A 23,584-nucleotide genomic window follows, 5' to 3' on the forward strand; every position below is an offset into this window, starting at 1 on the left:
TCAAACAGAAGAGACATATTTGTGGTTTGAAACCCCCTGTTATTATCGCTCCTTTGCTGCCATGCCAGTGGAAATACCACTGCTCTGCCTCCCCCTCTTTCCTTTTTCTTTTTTCTTTTTTCGTGGAAAGCTGGATTTTGGGAAAACCCTTGTCTCTCTCCTCCTCCTTCTTCAGCTTTCACTTCCGGGTCAGTTGGGTTGGTCAAAGCTGGATGTCGCTTTCAAATGGCACTGGTAATGTTGTGCATTTCGAAGTTGAGAAGTTTTAAGCGCTTTCTTCTTGGCGCTCAAGATGAACTTCCTTTTTGGAATGTGTGGAATGCAAGTAAAGGTTTTACAACAATCAAATAATGTTTTTAAAAACTGATTTGCCTCGTTAATTTATTTAATAAGATGCCGTGTTTCTATTGCACGTGTCAGCAAAGTGTTTAAAGTGAAATGATAAAAAAGTATAATCTAGTTTTATCATTAAGAACAAGTACGAGTACGATATCTCACTGCATATTATTGCATTTCTGCTGTTAGATGCAGTCAGATTGCAATTGGTTTGAGTCTTGAGTTCTACATTTTACTGGTTAATGTCCTACAACAGGAAACAAGAATACTAAACTTTTTAATTAATAATATAACTTATCACATCACCACAAAAAACCACCTATATTTCTCCAGGAGCAGGTCCTAATCATTATCTACACTGATTTTTTAAATCAAATTTTAAGTGTATGTAGTGTTTCTTACAATCACTTATTCACATAGTGTGAATTCTCCTAAACTGTGTTTTTCTTGTTCGCGATGGTGTTTGCATAAACTGCGATCGTGTGAGTTCCAATTTTTAAAATATCCCCTGAAGGCGGCACAAGTTCGGCAGCTCTCAGTTATTGCAAAGGCAGGCTGATGATCCAGCTGCTGTGCGCGTGAGTGTGTGCGAGGACATGGATACAGCTGGCGTTTACCACTGAAACCGATCACTTTACAGTGCTGCCGTGACACTGAGGTACTTCCGAGAGCGACAAAACTTCTTCCACAGCCGCACTCATGTGATTTTCCTTTTCTTCGAGCCATGTCCAAAACCCTGAAGAAGAAGAAGAACCACTGGACAAACAAAGTCCACGAGAGTGTCCTTTGCAGGAATGAGGAGGGGGAACTGGGGCTGGAGTTGAAGGGCGGCGCAGAGAATGGACAGTTCCCGGTTATCGGCGAGCTTCTCCCGGGCGGAGCGGTCTGCCATAGCGGCAAACTCTTCCAGGATGAACTCCTGCTGGAAGTCAATGATACCCCTGTGGCTGGACTCACCACCAGGGACGTCCATGCTGTGGTCAAGCACAGCAAAGACCCCCTCCGACTCAAGTGTGTCAAACAAGGTGAGGTTTGTAAGCTTTCGGGGCAACTTTCTCGCATGTCGCAGTTTTTCTTTCGGTTCTTTTTTGAAAACCGTTAGCTTTCCCCCCTCAACGCGCTTTTCTCTTTTGACAGCACCTATTGTTTCCCAAAACTGATGCGCTTACCCCTAAGGCTCCATACTTACAGTAAACCATGCAAATAAATCACATACTTGCCACATATATATTATAATTATGCCGTTATTTTGTTGCTACACTTATTAGGCGTATAGAAACGATTATTTAAGAGGTGTTTGTAGCGTGTTTTTGTGTGTGCTCCTGATGTGTTTGGCACTCGTCCGAGTTAGGGGGTGTGTTACAGTTGTGGCAGTCAGAAAACACATTCCAGTGTTATTCATAATTCATAAGAAGTCATTTACAAGTATTGCGCCAACTCCTTCAGCCTTGAACCCAGCTACTAGCTACATATATGGATTACTTTAGGCATGCTGTAGTGTAACAAAGTATTAATCCAATATATTTGGCATGATACCACAGATATAAACAGTGGATTATGTGAGATGCTGGATCAGATTGAATTGGATTGAGCCTTGCACACACATTTATTTCAGCAGAATATTACAGTCATACATGATCTTTCCTATAATTAGAAATCTAAATTACTGAGACATTTTATGTCCTGATTTAAAAACAAAAAAGAGGAAGAAAAATAAGCAATTATTTAATTGACAGAAAATTAATCAGGACTGACTTTGATAAGTTTTAGTCAGTTATTCTGTAATAGCAAGCTGTTAGGATTGTGTCACTTTTGGGGTAATTTTGCTGGCCATTTATGGACGCCTACATGGAGTTGCGGAGATGATCATAAATGAAGAGAACTGGTCATTTTTGCATTTAATGCATGTGCCATTTGCCCAAATGGAACCTCTGCTATTCTTGCCAGATTCTTAAATAAAAGAAAATTGCACTATATTTTCAGTTTAACCTTTGAATTACATATAATTTTTCTCTTGTTTTTTTTCTTCAGAGCACACATTTAAGTGTGCAATATTTATTATCCAATTTGTGCTTCACTGAGTGGACTAAATTGGATTTGGAAGGGATATTTTATAAATATTAGAGCAAATCCCAGAGTCCCTATTTCAACATTATAGTTGTGTCACAGAAAATGAAAAATATCATAAAGTATGATAAGGTCACCGTTAGCTTGGTATTCGGTGCAATGAAACAGCAAAAGCCCCCCTGCACAGGATTACTACAGAGGGCTTCTTTTTTTTCTTTTTCTTTTTTTTTTAAGTGGGAAGTGCTGTGGATTGCTTAAGTGAGTGTAGTAGCTGTGCTGGATACACATGAGGCTGTGATTATGTTGTCCAGAGGCTATATAGTTTGTTGAAGAAATGTTTGGTTTTGCAGTATATGGAGTAGCCAGAACACACATTTTAAAAAGAGCACAAGTCAAAAAGAATTTCCTAACTTGTCCCTGGTTCAGACTCATCTCATTCTTGTCAGCTTTGTCCTCCGGATGTGCAGCTCTTATGTCACGGACACACTCCTCTGGCTGTCTGTGGTTTTGATCTCGACAGCTAATGACTCTCCGTGTCTTGTGTTGTGCGCTGGGACCGGGATCTGTGGGATCTCATTTTGGGGTGAAAAATCAGCGAAACCCTGTAAGAAGCTTTGGATCAAAGTCTTAGCTTGTGTGCTTGCATAAGTGTATCAGTGTGTGTGTGTGTGTGTGTGTGTGTGTGTGTGTTCATTGTCACCCCAGGGATTTATTCAAAAGGCAGCCAAGCCTATACCAAATTAAAATGTTAACTTTTTTTTCATGAAATATTTATATCCTCCAGCAATTTTCCAAGTGATTGATATTTTCCCATAGCTGTGCTCGTGTTTGCGCGATCGGTTGTTTACAGTGTTGAGCTCTATTTATTATGATTGATATGTACATTAAGTAAATATTTTGGAGGGAAAAACAGGCTTTTGCAGTGCCCTTGCAGCTGTGTGCTCAATAACAAATATTTTCACTTTCAAGCAGACGCACATAAACTCCTATAATCTGTCTCAGTAGATTCTTTATTGAGCAAAGCGAGTCAGAGAGCACAGTTCAGTCCACTTGTTCTGATGTTATATGGTAATATTTTTTTATCTTTATGGTTAGTTGTTTGTTTATCACGTGCTGCTTGAAAGTTGGTGAACTCTAGAAATGTCTGTATTTGTGCATAGATATTAATTAAAGTAGTATTAAACAGATGAGAGACAGAAAAGAGGTCAGCTGGTCGCTTAGTCATTGAGGAAATGATTCAGTATTACAAACGTATCTGTACATCAAGATCTAACTGTAAATTTTAGAGTGAGCTTGGAGTGAGGTGTGCTCAGTCAGAATCTAGACACTGGTGGTGATGGAGATGAAGCGGGTGGAGACTTGGATGAAGATCTCTCCTTGGCCAGGATGAGATGGAGAGGGAGAGGTTCTGGCTTGCATGAATGAAAGTCTGAAAGGCAGAATGGTAGAAGAGCACTGAGATTTAAGGTGCACTGAGGAGGTTCTGATTGGCTCTCAGAGTGATGAGGACAGAATTGTGTTGGACGGCCTGAAAAAGTGGCAAGGAACAGAACTTCTTTATTGAACTTGTGCATAAGTTTGACATTATGTCAAAACTAAGAAAATACAAGAATAATAATGTCCTCTCCAGGAATGTCTAACCAATAAAGAAAAGTCCAAAAGGGAGGTGAGGAGTACTCTAGAAGGTCATGACAACCCATAAGGCTGTTCAAAGAATGTTTTTCAGGCTAAAATAGAACTGAAAGCATGGGACAAGAACCTCAGGGTTTCAACCAGGCCTGACATTCCCACTGGGTCTAAGCACTGGGATTCTTTTCTTCTTCTTTCTTCTTCTTTTTTTGTTGTTGTAAAACTTTAGCATTTTGGTCTGTCGGCCAACTTCCAGCATTTTTTTTCACACTTTGAAATCTGAGGTCATGTTTGAACATTAAAGATAAAAGCTATTAAGGATAAAAGCTTCACTGGCTTTTCTTACAAGAAAATGGAGCATCTTTCATTTTGAACTGATTTGTCAAAAATGTCTAAAATACAGAAAATAAGTTAAAGCAGTGATATGTATATATTTTATATTTCACAATAATGCAAAAAAAAATGTGTAATACTTTTTACCAAGTCACAAAAATGAAGAAAATACTGTTTTTATTCAACTTTCATGCTGGATTGAGCAAATATGACAAGGGGTATCGCGTAAACAAAAGCAAAAATGTCAGTACATAGTTTCCAGATGGTACTCTAATTATAACCGAGAAAATAACTTAATAAGTTAAATTTATGCACTCTTGTCATTTTCAAAACCTACTTTGTAGACATGCACATCAGAGGAGGTTGAGCAGCTTGAAAAAAAAAATTAAGAAGTTTAGAAATGGAATAAAGGACAAGGTAAATATTGTGAGCTTATATCTGCGCACTTACTACTTTAGAAGTGTGAACACTTCCAAAGTGCCCTGTTTCACACTACTTTCAATCAGCTAACTAATCTGCCAGGCTGGAAGCATCATTGATCAAATTTGGAGGCGTTTGAGTCAGTTAGGGACAGCAGGTCACTGAACAAACTGCTCTCCATCATGAACAACCCATGACACCCACTCCACACTTGTGAGGCAACGGGAGCTCCTTCTCCCTCAGACTGATTCAACCTCGCTGCCAAAAAGAATGCTTAAGGAAATCATTCCTACTGTTCTCTGTAAAGCTGTACAATAACTCTTCATTCTGTGACAGGTGAAGACATCTGAACTGCATCCCGCGTTGGTGGTAATGTCATGGTTTAAGACCTGTTTTGAACCCCCCTGCCATTGACTGAACCATCAATTTGGAAGACACCACTAAATACCATACTAAGACGAAATGTCAGGACACCAATCCATGAAATGAATCTCAAGACAAAGTGGGTCATGCAGGAAGACAGCTACCCTCAGTACACAGGTTGTGCTGCCAAAGAATAGTAAAAAAGAATGTTTTGGAACGACCGAATTCGGACTTTAATCGAATAGAAATGTTTTGGAACTGAAGCAAGCAGTTCATGTAAGGAAAACCAGCAATGCCCCAAAACGGAATAGATTGTGTAAGAAGTGCAGGAAAATTCTCAAAAGGTGACAGGCAAGAGTGACCAAAATCTTCTTGACCCTCACATGTGTCATTTCCATTCATTACAGCTGATAATGTTTTATGCATAAATATAAAAAAATAAATCTAAAGGCATTATGAACATTCAAGCTGCACTGTAGCTTACGTTTATTAATCTCAGAGCCAGCTTTCCTCTAGGGTCTAGAGTTTATTATATAAGACCTGTAATCATAAATGCAACCCTCTTCTTTTTATTTAGATAAATGTAGCAAATAAGGACTAGCTTTTGTGTGTGTGTGATCTGAGATTGTGGCCTTTATATTTAGTATTACAGAAACATTTCTTCTCTGCCTCTTTCTCTCTCCCTCTTTTTAAGCTGCTAAACGCATTTAACTTTGAGAAGATTTGTCTTAGTCTGTGGCGCCTCATGGTAACAATGTTTCTATGACAACAGTACATGAAAAGGCACTACTTACCCATTTAGTGTTTTGAGATTTTCACCTGAACTTGCAGGCTTTAGTGCTTCAGTGTGTAGATCTTATCCTCAGATAAAAGTGTTAAAGATGTGTAAATGTGTCTGTTTACAAATTCTTTATTCCATCCTTTCCTGGATAGGTTGCCAGTCTATCGCAGAGCCAACAGAGAGACAACTACTTTAGACGCGTTGCAGAGCGTCCTGAATGCCTCTGGATTTTCACTGACTTGGGCAAATTTTAAAGCTGGACTCTGGGAAATTTGAAGGGGTTTCCATTAGACTAAATAATGTATCAGTTGATCAAAAAGTTAACACAAGATCCATCCCGGTTATGAGTAGAATAAGCGTGAGACATTGCCTAAAGTGTTCCTTTATTACATATAGCATAGAGCAGGAGATGATCTGCTTCTAGGCACACCTGCCAGGTTTACACTGTAAACAGAACTTTTTCTCTGATGTCCTTGTTCTTAATGTAGTGTGCACCTCACATTCAGAAATGCTTGACAGATTACTTATTGGGTTCTCATTCATTATTGTGTGTTTTTATTTATTTATTAGGGTTTTTTTTTTTTTTACAAAGAAATTTGCATTTATAAACCCAAATATGATTCAAGGATGAGCAACATCCCATAATAATGGGTGGGTAGAATAAGCTTTGAAATTCTGAGTTGTTTGTTTTCGCAGTGTACTTGAGGGTAGCTGAAGGTTTTGCTCAAACCCAGCTGTAAACAAAACCTTTGCTCACAGAGAGAAACTCAGGTTTTGAACAAGGGGCAATCTCAGAAGCTGAAAAGTGAAGCCAGATCAGAAGTGCTAAAAAATTGCAGTCCCTCTAGGTGCCGCATAAAGCTAGCTCCAAAAGTGGATCAGACTCATGTTAGACCCATGAGTGGGGCTTGTATTGTAGCTCTTCCACTTAGATACTGTAGTTAAATGACAGGTGTTAAGTTGGACCTCTTTACTGTGTGCCGTTGGTGCATTTTGGAGCATTATGTCTAAAATGTTATGGACCATCCAGGTTTTTGGACGTTGCGTCAAAATTGTGGTTTGGTTTTGGCAAGGGAAAATCCAATGTGTTATTAGTCTGTTAGTTACACTCCTGTGGAAAAGTGTTAAACTAAGATGTCAGAAAGAAACTGTTGCGGGAACAGTCCCCAGATTTTATTGATGATCTTTCAAGATATCTCTTTGAACATCAGCTGGTCTGTCATTGAATTGTTTAGTCCAGTGTTTGTATATGACAGCCACTCTTTTTTTTGTTTAAGCCATTAAAACCTGCATACATCTCACCTTTTATTTGATCCATCTGTGGTTTGCTGAAGCCTCATCAGATACGGTCTCAATAGAAGAGTGACTGTCAAGAAACCATTATTAGGGGAGAGGAAACTGGGGGGAAAGGGCTGAGGTATGCCAAATTATTCAAGATCTGCACTGAAAATCAGTGGCAACAGGTATTATGGAGTGATGAATCCAAATTATGAAATTTGTGGTTCAAATCATCTTCAGCATGTACAGAGGAGATCAGGAGAGAGGTACAACAGTGTGTGCTTACAGGCATCTGTAAAGCTCTGTTACGCTTTGGGGCTGCATCTCGGTCAGTGTTGTTGGTGATCTTGTCAGAATTTAAGGAATTATAAATGCAGAAAAATACCGTCAGATTTTGATCCGCCATGCAATAACATCTAGAAGGCACCTGTTTGGCAACAGCTTCATTTTTCAGCATGACAATAATTCCAAACACTAGAGAAACATACAATGAACCCCTATCAATCATGGACTGGCCTCCCGAGCTCCGACCTCAACATTACTTTAGCAGTATGGGATCATCCAAAGGCAGCGACCATCCAAAGATGAGCTTTGAATGTCTTTCAAGGGGCCTGGAGAACTATTACTGAAGACTACTTGAAGAAATTAAAAGAAAGCCTGACCTCTTAGACAAGCTATGTTGCCTTATATACTGCATTTACTGTATGTTTGCACATGTTGCACAATTTTCCTAGCTAAATATAAAAAAATGGGAGGTGGCTCAATAATTTTGCACGATCCTGTAGCTAATTAGATGAACTCTGTCAGTATGATGAATCAGTACAGTTTATGGATGCAACTGACAAACCAAGCAATCTAGCGTTAGCGAATAACCTAGCACTACCTATTTTTTTTTAAACAGCTCCAAACATTAACAGCACAGTGGCATCTGTTACACTGACTATTTTGAACTGATAACACTACTGTGACTAGTCAAGACTCTGTGGTCTTGAAAAACAATTTTGAAATAGTGTACCTGTCCTTAAGCTCAACTAAAAACAAGCCTCTTTGGCTGACACTGATACTGATAATGGAATTTTTTGTTTTTGTGTTGAATTCTCTTTTGTTATGTAATTATTTCCCATTTGGTGCCAGAGAAACAAAAAAACCTTTGTAATGATTTTTTTTTTTAAGAACAGTTGTTAAAATCGTTCCAAACCTTCTCACACTATCTTTGAAATATTGGAAATAAGAAACACAGTATTACAACTAAGGCATTACAGCAGGTAAACACTATGCACTGCCATTAATTGATTGGCTTTTACACCCTTAAATGTAACTTTTACTGTATGCTTTAAAAAGAAGAGCAAGTTGAAGTAGACATACTGCCAGTAATTAAAGTACTTTAATGCAATGTAGCCACCTCATTGTTTTACAATGAGGCCGCTACATTCCAATAAAACAGTAATAAGCTGTGCTTTGTTTAGCTTCTTTCTGCCTCCAGTCACGGAACAGGGTCAATGACTGGCTTACATGCATGGTTGATCTCCAAAAGATGTCCATGGCCTTTCTGAATAATACATCAAGTTCTCTTTTGCAGTGTTCTGCTGCTTCACTAATGCCACAACTCTAAAGGTGTTCTCTCTTTCTCTTGGGATGTCTTGTCTGGATTGTTAGCCTTTACCGTGTTTTTCTCTGTAATTAAAAATGTGGATCTTGATTCTTTTGGCGAACATGAGTACTGTTTATGTGTTTAAGTACTTAATTTTCTACATAATGTAATGCATCTTTAATTTTTCATGTCAACTGAAATCCTTGGGTATTATCCTTTCTCTCTCTCTCTCTCTCTCTCTCTCTCTCTCTCTCTCTCTCTCACACACACACACACACACACACACACACACACACACACACACACTATAGCAGGGCTTTTATTAGTCTCTGAGGTGAGGATTAGATTAGTTTGCCATCAGCAATCAGGTGTGCCCTGTAGGACATAATTAGGATGTCCGCAAAACACAAAGAAGAATATTAGAGAAAGTACGGCACTGTTACATTCCCAGAGAAATGATGAATTGTGCTTAGAGCAGAACATTATGGATAATGTAAGAGTGGCATTAAGACTACATCATGTGGCTGTTGTGGCCCCTGTGGATTAGATGCTAGTAAAGAATAATGATGCACATTTTCAGAGTCTCTCTCCTGGGTTCAGACATTCATTATGTTGCATTCAATTGTTCACCATGAAGTTTACAGAAGAAAAGGAACGAGTATGCTGGCTGTTTACAGTACAGCTAAGTCACTGAATGAACACCCATGTCTGTCCCCGGAAGATGCACCTTGATATCAGGAAGACTAATGAGTTAATAACTGTCAGGAGTTAATAACAGGGTTGGGAGACTTGCGATGCCTTGAGCAACTGGAATTTGATTTTTGAAATGTGCATTACATGTTGGAATTTTTGCTTGCAGCTTATCAGCTTGTTGTTTCTCTTTTAACACTTCTCCTGATCCCTATTAAGATTGGTGATTTGTGTACACATTAAGTAAGAGGAAAAAATAGCAGTGATGCATGCTGAAACAGCTAGCTGTGGTGATGAGGGATTTGCCTATGCAAAGCTCTGTGTGAGAACAAGGGGCAGGATGTTAATACTTTAAATTCGCAGAATTAACACAAAGTGGCAGATGCTGTTGATGCAACTCTAGGCGAGTGTTCTGATAAGCAGAAATTAACACATTGTCGGGCTTCTCACCCCCCACGCTGTAGTTTCTGTCACAATTATGTTAACCTATTTCAGTACGTCTTTTGCTATTTGCTTCTTAGCGAGGAGCCAGGTATACGCTAAGCATGCAGAATGGTTTCTAAGCAGTCACATCCATGGGCAAAAAGAGCTGTCATGAGTGGGAAATCTGCATGAAAATAAAATCATAAATGCTCCTGCTGAAGCATCAAGGTAAATTAGCTTTATATCACATCTACTGCTGCTTTTACTCTATCCTTCCTGCACACTTAAATGTCCCAGTTCAGTTTCCTATTTCAGCTTTCACTAAGGATTAATGCAGCCAGCTATGGAGCCTGTCACTGTATCTTTCACTGCCTCTACAGTGAGAACACACTTACTGTGGCTGTACTCCAGCGTGACTGAGAACCGTATGCTGATTGAGCTTCGCTTAGTGGTGTTGGGGGTGCAGGTAAGCTTAAGCCAAACAAGTCTGCTAGCTGGTTGTCCACTTTGTGTTAGCTGGTGGCAGTGACAGTCATTACAGCAACCTGAGCTTGGGGAGCTTTAGCAAGTCAGAAATGGCAGCAGCCATGGTTCTATAGAGACAGCAGTGCTGGTCAGTCTGTCAGCCCAGCACTTTTAATACATGTCACTTTCAATACGCTTTTGCCAAAGTTGTAGCAGACCTGAGTTCCCACAGGATTGGGCACAACTGGCTTTGACGAGTCTCTGATTTTAAATGTGAACTTCTATAATTGAGAGTTAATTTTAGACGTTAGAAAAACAACAAGCAGTCTCATCTTCTTGCTCAAGTTGAGCCTCAAGCTTTGTCTCATAACTGCCGCCATTGATTAACTTTTTGGGAATTATGTATGAATGTTACAGACCAAATAAAAAACAAAAACTGCAACACCCAGTATTTACTGTAGTATAAGAGTAGTGTTGGGCCTGTATGTGCCCTAAAAGCCATCCTTTAACCTATTGCTAGGGCAATTTGGAAGTTAAAGAAAGCTAGCAGCTTGGGAAATACTGGGGCAAAGAGGGTAGAGAGAGTAGAAAGGGTTATGCTAATGTGACAAATTTCTTTAAATGACAAACCCTTCATGCTTCAAGTGCTTGCAAGGAAAAAACATTTTTCTCAGATTTGGCTTGGGGGGGGGGGGGGGGGGGGGTAGGGTAGAGTTTTCCCAATGCTGGAACCTCCCTGGGATTACCCTAAAATATTTCAAGGCTTTAGTGTTGACATTTTAACCAAACCAAAACTGGTTTCCCTGGTTGTCTGCCTGAGGATTTTTTTTTAATCTTTGGTAGTAAAGTCTGGGATTTTTATCTACACAGGAGGGGTGGCATTATGCTAGCAGAGCAGCAGCAGCTTAACTGCTCACTCTGTGACTGCATATTTTTCAGGCACTGTAGTTTTGAATAAATAGACTTTATTTGTACAAAAATAAAGTGCATTATTTGTTAGCTTTTGAGTTCTTTTTTTACCAGGATATTTTTTCAGCTGCATTTACAAGGCTACTATGTTTGGGTCACATGTTAACACCACAGCTGCGTATGGCTAATTTGCATAACGAACATGATTGCTTTGCTATTTAGCATATCATGCCCTTGATCCAAACTATTTTAACTTACGTTGAAAAAATATGTCTTCAGAAACACAAAAAGTGTAATAAGTCACACTTTCCTCGAGCATCAACATTTGTCTGACTGAGGTCTTTAGCTATAGAGATGAAGCAATCCCTCCATTTCTTGGACGTTACTGTCACATAATCCTCTTAATGTGTCTGTGTTTCTAATCATGCACTGAGGTCCTGCGCTTTCACGGTGTCTCTTCTGCTCAACACCCAGTCTTGCCTCTATTTGCAGTGTAATAATGGTTGAAATGGAGTAACACCTGTGGCGGCAGTTTGGTTCGTGTCTAGCAGGACACGAAACGCGGATTCAGCCTCAGTTTCTGAATTGTTGCAATCTGCTTTTTACTCTGCATCAGCAAAGATGATTTGTTTCTGACTGACAGCGTGAAGCCAGAGAGGCTAATTTAATAGAGATTCATAAATTAAAAGATACGCTCGTTCATTAAAATCTTGGCATGTCATTTTTTTTTCTGAACCTTCCAATTTTATTTACAAGTCTTTGGTTGCATATTGACTTCCATTATTAGGACTGCTCCTGCAATAGTTGAGTCACTGTCTTCAACTATACATATAACTGTGCACGCTGCATAGCTGACAGCTAAGCAGATTCATACAAAAAGAGCAGGTCTCAGCAGAAACTGTAGGTTAAGATAAAAATGTTTTGCAGACTTGTATCTCAAGCATGGAAATCCATACCAAAGAACAGTCTATAACATGGCACCATGCAGGCTATTCAATAGCTCAAGGGAAAAGTGGTATGTTATGACACTATCAAGTCAATGGTGCATGCCCAGCCAATGGAATGAGTGATGTGAGTGATGATGACTTTGGACTGGTGGCAGGTCTGTTGGGCTTTTGAAAGATGGGGCTGGGCAATCCCTGAGAAGTTGTGTTGAGTCAGAGACACACACTGTTGTTGGGAGGGTGGTAATGATTGTCAGTGCAGTCAGACTCATCTGTCTTGTTGTCAGAGACCCCACTGAGAGTGTAAAGCAGCACCAGCAAGTGCAACACAGACAGTGTGATACACAAACAGACACATCACATGCATGCATAAAGACCTGCTATCCTCCACTGTGTGTGTTTATGTGTTTGTGTCTATGTGTGTGTCTATATATGTATGTCTCCCTGGAGCCTTAGCACCACTTACCACATCCTGTCCAATCATGCTTGACAGAAGCTTGGTGGAGAGATGCTGTTGTTGTTGTTGCCTCTGTTACACTGTCTGACTGCCAGGCTCACCTCTAGGGACAGGTAATGATAAGGATAACATACTCACAAACTCTCACAAACACACATGCACGCACATGCGCACACATGACTGTCTTTCCCTCCTTGTCAACATCAACCATCTGTTGTGGCAAGCTGAAGAATTCCAAGGACTGAGGACTGAACACTTGTGTGTGTATAGTGTTCATATGTGGTGCTGTGCATCATTTAAATTTGGATACCAGAGTACACTGGTGTTTTTGTGTGCATTTGTGTCTTTGTGTTATTGAATTACAGTTAACTTGATTTATAGAAGAATGCGTGAAGCTGTCTCTGTGAAATTCTTATTTTCCCTTTAACTCGTGTGAGAGTGCAGGAAACTATTTAAGAGGTCATAGTGACAGTGCAGTTTAACACACTAATATGATTTTGTCAATGGACAGTGCAGGTGAGGATGATGGGAATGTAATTGGTTTTGCAGGTATTTGGTAAAAAGCCAAAGTATTGGACTCTGTAAAAACTAATGGCTTTAGATGAATCCTCAAAGTATCACAAAAATGCAATGATAATATCTGATATTCAGTCTGATATTTGAAGTGATGCTGACCTTAAAGACAAATAAGCAAACTGAGCAGCCATCATTTACCATGATCAGAGAAATGCCAGTGGCATGTCAAAATTATTTGCAGCTCTTGATTTATCCTGTTTTACTAAAAATTACAATAATGGGAGAGGTGACATTTCATGTTCCATGTTGCCCGTCTTGGGAACCAGGGATCAGACTGTTAGGGTCTCTGCTCTGGCTGCCAAATCCACAAGGCACCAAACCCCCTATGGTGCCTCCTGCAGGTGGTGGGCCCATTGGTGGTTGGGCCCATGTGGCTCCTTCTGGCTTTGCCCAGGCCTGGAGCCTGGTCTGTTTTTCCTCAAGCCACAACCCAAGTCTAACTCCCGAATGGGGTCCTGATAACTCTATCCTGAACAGTCCTGTGCCTACAAGGAACAAACTGCTCTTGGGATCACTAGTGCACAAACCCTCGACCATGGTAATGTGGTGATTTATGGAGGGAGCCGGTTTAAGTGGTTCAGGCATCTGATCAGGATGCCTTCTGGGTATCTCCTAAGTGAGGTATTTTGTCATGTCCTACTGAGAAGAGGCCCCAGGGCGGACCCAGGACATACTGGAGAGATATCTCTCAGCTGACTTGGGACCTGGATAAGCAGCAGAAGATGGATGGATGTACAATTAGTCCTAATAAAAGCAAAATATTGTAGCTTACAAGTTAATTGACTAACTTGCAAATCTGCACTTTTGTCCCTCAAAGGAGTAAAGTGGGCCCATAGCTGCAGAATAAAAGAGCACCCAGAATCCCTTTAGGGGTGACTGGTTCAGGATGGTCTCTGACTTACTGTGTTTATGGCTCCGTTACCATTGGCTGTTTCCTCATACATTTATTTAGTGGCTTCATAATAACAGTCCAAATAACTGCCTGGAGGCATTACTGAGATGGATACCAAGTGGCAAGACTTAGTTCAAGAATGACTTTAGAACTGGTGAGTTTATTAGTCCTGGTTTTCTAAATAAAGATGGGCTAAAAGTCTTGCATGTTAACACACCTACATGCTGTCTAAGTAGGATTTTTATTTATGTGAGAGACACAGGTGAAGTCTGAGCAGGAGGATATCGGTTTACCTGTGCTCATCTGGTGGGAGAGGGAGCTTGTGCAGCTTAATAATTGATGAATGATTTTGGTAATCCAGCAATTAGCAAGACTGTTTTTGCAGCAAGTCTGTGAATTTTAATGAACTGTAGACAGAGGAACTGCAACTGTCATCTGTTTCCTAGAGAGCCTGTATTGTGTAGTGGATGTTTTTTCCGGGGGTTTTTTGACAGTAAGTGTAAAAGTACAGTATTTTCAGTTCCAGACAGTGAATGGTTTATTTATTTCATACTGTATATGTACACAGATCTGCTTTGAGAGACACTAGACGTGTTGTTTGTTTGGCAGGAAGGCTCACTGATCATAAAATATCTACCTGTCTTATTGTCAAATCTCAGTGACACTTCTTTTGTCCAAAAGATGTGGCGATTCTTCTCATCTTTGCAACAAATCACAGCTGTCATATTTACACTTTTTTTCTGCATAGAGCTTATTTTCAGCCTCCTTTGGGCACTTTCTTTATCAAAAGCCACTCAAATTCTGAAAGTGGAATAGTGCAGACCCGGCAGCCCTCTAGGCAGATGATGAACCAAAAGAAAACATCAGATTTTGGTTGTGAAGCCGTGATGAATCACAAAGTTGCTGTTGTGCAACCTGCAAAATTTGACTGATGCCCCCCTGGATACCATAAGATTTTGCAGAGGGAGATATTGTAAGTTTTCATATTTCATGTAGGGAAAAGCTCACATTCGACATCCTCAAACAGCCAGTGGTATGAATATAAATGAGATCTAAATAGGATATTTTGAAGCGTAGACACTGGGGAGGGTGAAATTGGCTGACCTGCTCTCTGAGAGAAGGGAATATTAAGCAAACTCCTCAGCCCTTACCAGTTGTTGCTGATTCACCAAAAAAGGGAACAATCGATATAGAGCGATTAAAGCCTTTCTGAGTGCCTCGGTGGTCGTTCTGTCCTTCACTGCCAATCTCTTGGCGAGGATCAAATGCTCTTTTTATTTACCACAAGTGTGTGTGAGAGAGGATGGTTGCATTTGTATCCAACTGGGGTCGTTCCTTTCCCTTTTGGTTTGGGCACAATAGATTTTTTCTTTTTTTGAGGATAAGTAGCAGAACTACTTCATTTTTCTCGGAAAAACATTTTGTCAGGTTCTGTCACCCTGACTTACTATTAAACAGATGTTCATGATACATATACATATACAATATCTCCAAGAATACTTTGGCATCCAATCAGATTTTGAAAACCACCAGCGTTCTGATTAGTAGACATGCTGCTCTACCTCCTGAGCCACAGTCTCCCCGAAGTCTGTCTGTGTGTTCTTCTGCAAAAGATGACTGTGTGCAGTCCTATGAAAAGTATACACTATGATTCTTTAGCTTGCAGAATCATTTTTAACGGATTTTTTCTCTTGTGGCTTTTCTCAGTCTTCCAAATCATTATGGAAGAATTTTAGTCCGTTCTTGCTTCAGTTTATTGAGGCATTAATTTAATTTTCCTGCCACAGTATTTCAGTCAGGTTCAGTTCTAGACTTGACTGGCTCATTGCAACACCTTGATTCTTTTCTTTTAAGTCATTCTGTTGTAGATTTGCTTTTGTGTGCTTTTGGCCAAGCTTTAACTGTTGGATAGAGCCTCACATTTGACTCTAGAATACTTTGGTTTGCAGAGGAGGTCATGGTTGACTCAATGACTCCAAAGTGTCCAGGTTAGTGGCTGCAAAATAAGCTATCCAAAAGTGGCCCTGTGCATTATGGCCAGACATTGCAACTTTAGTCTTATCTGTCCAAAGGACATTTATCTGTAAGTCTTGTGTTTTGTTCGTATGCTTTTTCAAACCTAAGCTGTGCTGCCATGTCCGTTGTCCTGGTAACCCTTCTAAAACAAGCCATGCTTTAAGTATGTTTCTACTGTCATGAACTTTGACATTTAACATGCTAACTGAGGTCTTCCTCCTGAAAGTCTAAACTCATTCACTGTTCAGTTTAGCTCGAGCTGAGATGAAGAAAATGGAGCTTTTGGTCTATCTAGATATGGTAGGCATGTTTAAACTTTGGACACACCTACTGAAGCTGTATGCCAATGTTTCCAGTGGTGAAGCTAATTAAGCTTAGACATGAAAATCTGAATTATTTTCATTTGTGCACTAAATCTTGTAAAATAAATTTCATATTTTGCTGAATTATACCTTAAAATCATTTAAACCAAGGATAATGCTCATATTGTATTTTCCACTTCATATCGCTCACTGCTCACATGATGTGATGTTTGCTTGATTAGATGTATAGTTATACAGTTGCAAAAAAAGTTAGCAAAGCCTTTGGAATTACCAGAATTTCTCATTTGATTTGTTATAAAGCACGCTCTCATATTCATTCCTGTCACAATAATAGACTAATCTAAACTTAAAATACACACTGTTGCATGTTTCATGTCTTCATTTAGCACTCGTCATGTCATGTTTTGCTACCTCAGGGGCTGAATGTCTTGCAACCATTGAGGGAACAATTACTTGTAAATTGCACCCAGAACCTTTATAGAAGAATGTCAGGGTAGAAATATAAGACTTGAAGCTTAGGCAAGACAATGTCCCAAAGTACACAAATAAATCAATAAATTCTAGAAAAAGAAGAACATTCAGTAATGTAATGGCTAAGTCCTGACCTTATCCCACTTAAGATGCTCCAGCGTGGCCTTAAGAGGACTGTTCAAACAAGACATCCCAGCAGGATCGAGGAACTGACCATTTTTAGTAGGAATGGCTCAAAATTCCTTCTCCTTGTGGTCCAAGTTTCAAAAGCTGCACCCAAAAAAAAACAAGCCATGGAGATTGTTGCTCCTGAAGGAGTTTCTGTTAAATTCAAAAGTTTTCAGTGTTCCCTCAATGTGCTCAAAAAAAGCATCAAACGTACTGCTATTTGTGGATTTTTGTTTTATCAGATGGTGGTTTTACTGTAATTATGCAGAAATACTACTTATTTCTCTCTCTCGCTCTCTCTCTCACTCTCTCTCTCTCTCTATACATATATATATATATAAAAAAAACCAAAACACCCAGCACGCCCCTGCGGGCGGTTTATCCTTCAAGCTCGGGTCCTCTACCAGAGGCCTGGGAGCTTGAGGGTCCTGCGCAGTATCTTAGCTGTTCCCAGGACTGCGCTCTGTGCATCTTGCACCCTGCTGTTATGTGCTGGATTGTCTCTGGGGCATCTTTACACAGCCTGCACCTGGGGTCTTGCCTGGTGTGATAGACCCCAGCCTCTATGGATCTTGTACTCAGAGCTTGTTCTTGTGCTGCCATGATTAGTGCCTCTGTGCTATCTTTCAGTCCAGCTTTGTCCAGCCACTGGTAGGATTTCTGGATATCAGCCACCTCCTCTATCTGCCGGTGGTACATACCGTGCAGGGGCCTGTCCTTCCATGATGGTTCTTCGTCTTCCTCCTCTTTCTTGGGTTTCTGCTGCCTGAGGTATTCACTGAGCACGCTGGATGTTCGTTGTCTCATCCTGGACTGTGGTGCTGACACTCACCAGTCCCCGGCCCCCTTCCTTCCGCTTAGCGTACAGCCTCAGGGTGCTGGACTTGGGGTGAAACCCTCCATGCATGGTAAGGAGCTTTCTTGTCTTTATGTCAGTGGCTTCTATCTCCTCCTTTGGCCAGCCTATTACCCCAGCAGGGTACCTGATCACGGGCAGGGCGTACGTGTTGATGGCCCGGATCTTGTTCTTACCGTTCAACTGACTCCTCAGGACTTGCCTGACCCTCTGCAGGTACTTGGTGGTTTCAGCTTTCCTAGCAGCCTCTTCATGGTTCCCATTCGCCTGCGGGATCCCCAGGTACTTGTAACTGTCCTCTATGTCTGCAATGTTGCCTTCTGGTAGTTCAATCCCTTCAGTTCTGACTACCTTCCCTCTCTTTGTTACCATCCGACTACACTTCTCCAGCCCGAACGACATTCCAATGTCATTGCTGTATAGCCTGGTAGTGTGGATCAGTGAATCGATGTCTTGTTCACTCTTGGCATACAGCTTGATGTCATCCATGTACAGGAGGTGGCTGACAACTGCTCCGTTCCGTAGTCGGTATCCGTAGCCAGTCTTGTTAATGATCTCACTGAGGGGGTTCAGGCCTATGCAGAACAGCAGTGGGGACAGAGCATCTCCTTGGTAGATCCCGCACTTGATGGTGACTTGTGCTATGGGCTTGGAGTTGGCCTCTAGTGTTGTACGCCACATCCCCATTGAGTTCCTGATGAAGGCTCTTAGGGTCCCATTGATCTTGTACAATTCTAGGCATTCCAGTATCCAGCTGTGGGGCATTGAGTCATAGGCCTTCTTGTAATCAATCCAGGCAGTGCACAGGTTGGTCAGTCTGGTCTTGCAGTCTCGGCTGACTGTTCTGTATACCAGTAGCTGGTGTTTTGCACCTCTGGTATTCTTGCCAATTCCTTTCTGTGTCCCACTCATGTATTGACCCATGTGCCTGTTCATCTTAGCCGATATGATGCCTGACAGGAGCTTCCATGTAGTACTGAGGCAGGTTATTGGTCGGTAGTTGGAGGGGACTATATATATATATATATATATATATATATATATACACACACACACACACACACACACACACACACACTAAAATAAAATATTTTTTGTGTTTACACTCACTCTTTCAAATAGATGCAAGTAAAACACAGCAGAAAATAAATAAAATCAAACACTAGCAGTCCTGTTGCTCTATTTTCACCTGTAAAGCAGGAGTGGGGTAGGCGGAGGTTTGCCCTGGTGCAGGTGTGCTGCAGCGGTCAGTTGAAGAATCCGCGAGTTTCTCTGTGAATTTCCCATTACGTGGTAGCACACTCGGTGCTTGTTTAGGGGTTTTTTTAGCTGTAAAAAGAAGTTTTCTTCCCACGCACAGCGGACACTAATGTTTTTGCCAGTTTTTATTACTCAAAATAAGGTCAGTACTTCCACGCTTTAAACGCTGCATGGTCATACTCTCTCCCGCACTCAACATATTATCCATTGTTGATCTGCACACAGCTGTTGTCACGAATGTCGCACTCGCTTACATCACTGTCATGAGACATTCTCGCAAAAAAATCACGGTTTTAGTAACGCAGTAACACAGCGTTCCTACGGGAAAGTAACTGTAATCTAATTGACCCTGTGCACGAGAAAATGATAACTTCCTGGTTTGAGACCAGATGTGTGGTTGTACATTTCCGGTAGCTTTACTTTGCGGTCAATCGCTACTGCGAAGATTTACTCCAAAATCATGTCCAAAACTCGAAAACGGAAAGATCGAGTTAAGTTACAAAGAGCAGAAGGTGGGAACACTCACCACTGTTGTGTCATAAAAAATCTAATGATCAATTTTGACGTTTAAAGAGTTTAGATCAATCAGTTGTTTACATCACTCAACACAAGCAGAACTGCATTACTGCAGCAGAAGACACATCGTCCACATTCAGAAGCACATCTCTGTATAGTGACTGGTCTTAAACAGGCAAATGTTCAGCATTCAAACTACAGGTGAAAAATAGTCAAACCTGATGTTTCCCCGTTATGTCGATATCAGCTAGTCAAGTACACACATACACAGCATGTTAACAAACTGTGAAAAAAAGCCACACAAAAAATGAATGATTGCTGGTAAGGGTTTCTATACATTAGTATTCACAAGGGGTGTGTTGTGACTTACCTTCAAAATTACAGCGGTCCCTCGCTATAACGCGGTTCACCTTTCACCTTGCTGTTTCGCAGATTTTTTAGTGCAAGTTTGCATGCTTATATTTTTTTACGTCACATTGTGTCCTGCGTCCTGATCGTTGCAGACGATCTCCTCCGTGACGTCTCTCCTGTACAGTACAGAATCGCTGCATCGATCGCTAGCAGTGTGACTCTGAAGTGCAGTACTGTATGTCCACAATGTCCACGAAACGTTTTGCACCGTCAAAAAATAAAATTGGCTACTCGATTTCACCCATCGCTGGTTATTTTTAGAACATAACACCCGCGATAAATGAGGGACAGCTGAGAAATATAACATTTGAATCCCTTTTCTCTTTTGCTCTGAGGCGCAGGGGAAAAAATATCGACAAGTTGATGAACATCATTTACAGATATATTGGGTAAATGCCTGAGACATCTATAGAAATGTAAATCGCCGCTTGATTCATTCATTTGCTTAACTTGTTTTGGACCGTAAACAAGGCGCGAATAGGACACCGGAAACAAAGCTCCCCACAGGAGTTTCCGCACCGGAAGTAGCATATGCTAACGTGCACATAGTCAATTACCGTTTTTGCAATAGCAATCCCTTACTTTACTCGTTACCTGAAAAACGTAATCGGATTACAGTAACACGTTACTGCCCATCTCTGTGTATATATACACATATGTATATTAGGGGTGCAACAATACTCGTATCGATATTGAGCCGTTCGATACAGTGCTTTCGGTTCGGTACGCGTATGTATCGAACAATACAAAATTTTTAATTTATTTTATCAACTTTTCTTCTGACGATGCTGTCTGTGTTGAGAGCTCAGTGGATCTGCGCTCGACAGTGCAGCCTAGGCGGAGTAGTCGAACGCAGATTCACTGAGCGCAGGGCAAGCTAGCGAGACAGAAGCTAAGCTCGTTGCAACACGGCAAATTGAACCTCCCCCACCCTCATTCAGATGTGGCGTTTGGAACTATTTTGGTCTTCATGTGAAGTATGACCCTGAAGGTAAGCGAGTCATGGACAAAAGTAAAACAGTATGTCGGATGTGCCACGCAATGCTCAATTACATTGGTGGGAACTAGTGCGTTAGCGCGGTTTGCTCGTTAACGTGTTGGCCGTCCAGCCCCACGCATGGCGCGATCCGCGGTGGCTCGTTAACGGAGATTTGCCGTGTTGTGGCGTTAACGTCATTTCAGATTAACGCTGACAGCACTAGTGGGAACACAACGAATATGACTGCACATTTACGCCGACATCATCCTAGTGCAAAGACAAGTGGAAGCAGACAAAAACAACAAGCACGCATGCTACAAACTTTACCCGAGTCATTTAGACAGCCGTTAGCACATGATTCTCCTTATGGGGACCTGATATGTTGAATATGCTGCTGAGCCTGTTCTAACGTTTGAGTCTAAGGTTTATTTTTTAGCACCTGACGGCTCTTTTTTGCTTCTCATCCGTAAATACTCTAGATCTTTCACGTGATTCAGTTTATTTTGAAAAGTCTCAACAGGATCTTGAGCTTTATTGTGAAAGGTTTATGTGGAAATAACGGCAACGCATAAAAACAAGCGCTTGTCTGTCTGTAGTGTGGTTATATTAAATATAAGAGAAAGAGAGAACTTTAAGAAATTAATATAGCCACTACAGTGACCATCAAAACGATGAAAAAATATTGCCGTAAACAGTTCATTTTGCGACACCATGAAACAAACGGTAGCGTAAAATGCAACGATAGACGTTTTTATATCGTCATCCGATATATAGCGTTATATCGAACAACCCTATATATATACATACGTATTCTTTTTTTCAATTGCCAGTCTACATGTGTAATCTAGCAAAGTAGACTGTACTGTTCGATCAATGATGGCATTTAGCACATATACAATTAAGAAAACAAAAGTGTCTACCTGATATATTGATCTATCTGTGGTGTGTGCAGAAGAATTGCAGTTCAGAACTGACACAGCAGCAGTTTCTGACAACACAAGGAGTCTGCAATAAGACTGTAAACAAGACATTGATTTAATGCCCAGCTGTATAGATTGTACAAGGAGCGATGAGACACATTATTAGCATGTCCATTCAATAACTGTCTCTATGTTGCAACAAATCTGTGTGCTGACCACATCTGTCTTACTCTCCTCTTTCACACCAGTGGTTCATAAGCTTGAGACCAGAATGTAGTTTTGACTTTTTGGGATTCCTGTCAACTCTCATACTAGCCTTTAGCTTCCCTTTAGCAACATTTCTCTGCCCAACCCATGATGTTAGTTTTGCCTGAAGCGAGGTCACCTCCAGCTGCTTTAAGCCAGCTCACATCAACACTCCTGGGATGTTTTTACATATGCAGCATGGTCTCTCGCTGTCACTATTCTATCACCCATTTTCTCTGTCCCCATCCTTTGCATTCATACACTCATTTCATCCCTTTCTCCACTGGGAGCTGAGGGAGAGAAGCATGTTAAAATAGTTACAGGAGATGAAGAGGCCGTGCTGTCCCCGTGCTTGTAGACATTCATGCCTTCCACGGGTCTGCCTGAAAGACAAGGAGGCAATGAGAGAGACACAACCACCTGATGCTCAATTGATGCAGAAAAAGCACAAAAAAGAGGGAAGGAAGGAGTGTTGACAGACAGCAAGAGGAGAAGACACTCTGCACTTGTTTTTTTCTCAGCACATCTGATGACAAACACAGCTTTGACCACCAATTTTGCTTCGTTTAACACAAAATCCTTGAGCAGCTTGGGTTTTTTTTCCTTTTATTTCTTTATGAGCAAAAGAAAAACTCCAAAGGAATTAGTAATACTGCCGTCTGTTTGAGAGATGGTGCATGGTTCAGTGTGCTGAAAAAACATTAAAACTCTGCTGTTGTCTTTTTGCTTCACTACAAAAAAAAACTGCAATGAGATTAAATTGTCACCACAGTCTGTTATTGTATTTTCACAGGACACATTTAAAGGAAGCGAGGAGTTATTTTCATCAGTGGCGTCTTCCATTTTTCATTCTTGCAATAAAGTGATTTTGTGTGTCATGAGTGGCATCAATCCCAGATACTGCATATCATTTTAAACAGAGATATTTTTAATTACATCAGATTGTTTTGTACTATGCAAGGAATATAGCGTTTGGCCTTGGCTCAGCCTCAGAGAGAACATCTTTTATTATTTGGCAAGCAGCTGGATGACTAATCTTTAAATGTGTCACAGTTGTACAACAGTCAGGCCCTTTTTTCTAAATGGTAAATGGCCTGTATTTGTATAGCGCTTTACTTGCTCCTAAGGACACCAAAGCGCTTTACACTGTACACAGTCATCCACCCATTCACACACACATTCACACACTGGTGATGGCAAGCTACAGTGTAGCCACAGCCACCCTGGGGCGCACTGACAAATCTTCAGCTGTGCCCAGTTCCTC

General features: G+C 40.8%; 1 protein-coding gene across 10 annotated transcripts in view; it reads left to right on the forward strand.

Annotated features, from left to right (window-relative positions):
- The first annotated feature begins 847 nt into the window (after nucleotides 1–847).
- The window catches only part of magi2a (membrane associated guanylate kinase, WW and PDZ domain containing 2a), a 274,050-nt gene continuing 251,313 nt past the window's right edge, over nucleotides 848–23,584 (forward strand). For 5 of the 10 annotated variants that reach the window (XM_085138367.1, XM_085138368.1, XM_085138370.1 and 2 more), the window contains exon 1: nucleotides 848–1,361. In XM_085138367.1, coding sequence (XP_084994493.1) covers nucleotides 1,061–1,361 — 301 coding nt within the window. In that variant the 5' untranslated portion in view covers nucleotides 848–1,060. The remainder of the gene's footprint in view (nucleotides 1,362–23,584) is intronic. The other 5 variants (XM_085138371.1, XM_085138372.1, XM_085138373.1 and 2 more) reach the window with 1 other exon arrangement.

Source organism: Neolamprologus multifasciatus, chromosome 17 (genome assembly GCF_963576455.1).
Source record: "Neolamprologus multifasciatus chromosome 17, fNeoMul1.2, whole genome shotgun sequence".
In the NCBI taxonomy this organism is placed as follows: Eukaryota; Metazoa; Chordata; class Actinopteri; order Cichliformes; family Cichlidae; genus Neolamprologus; species Neolamprologus multifasciatus.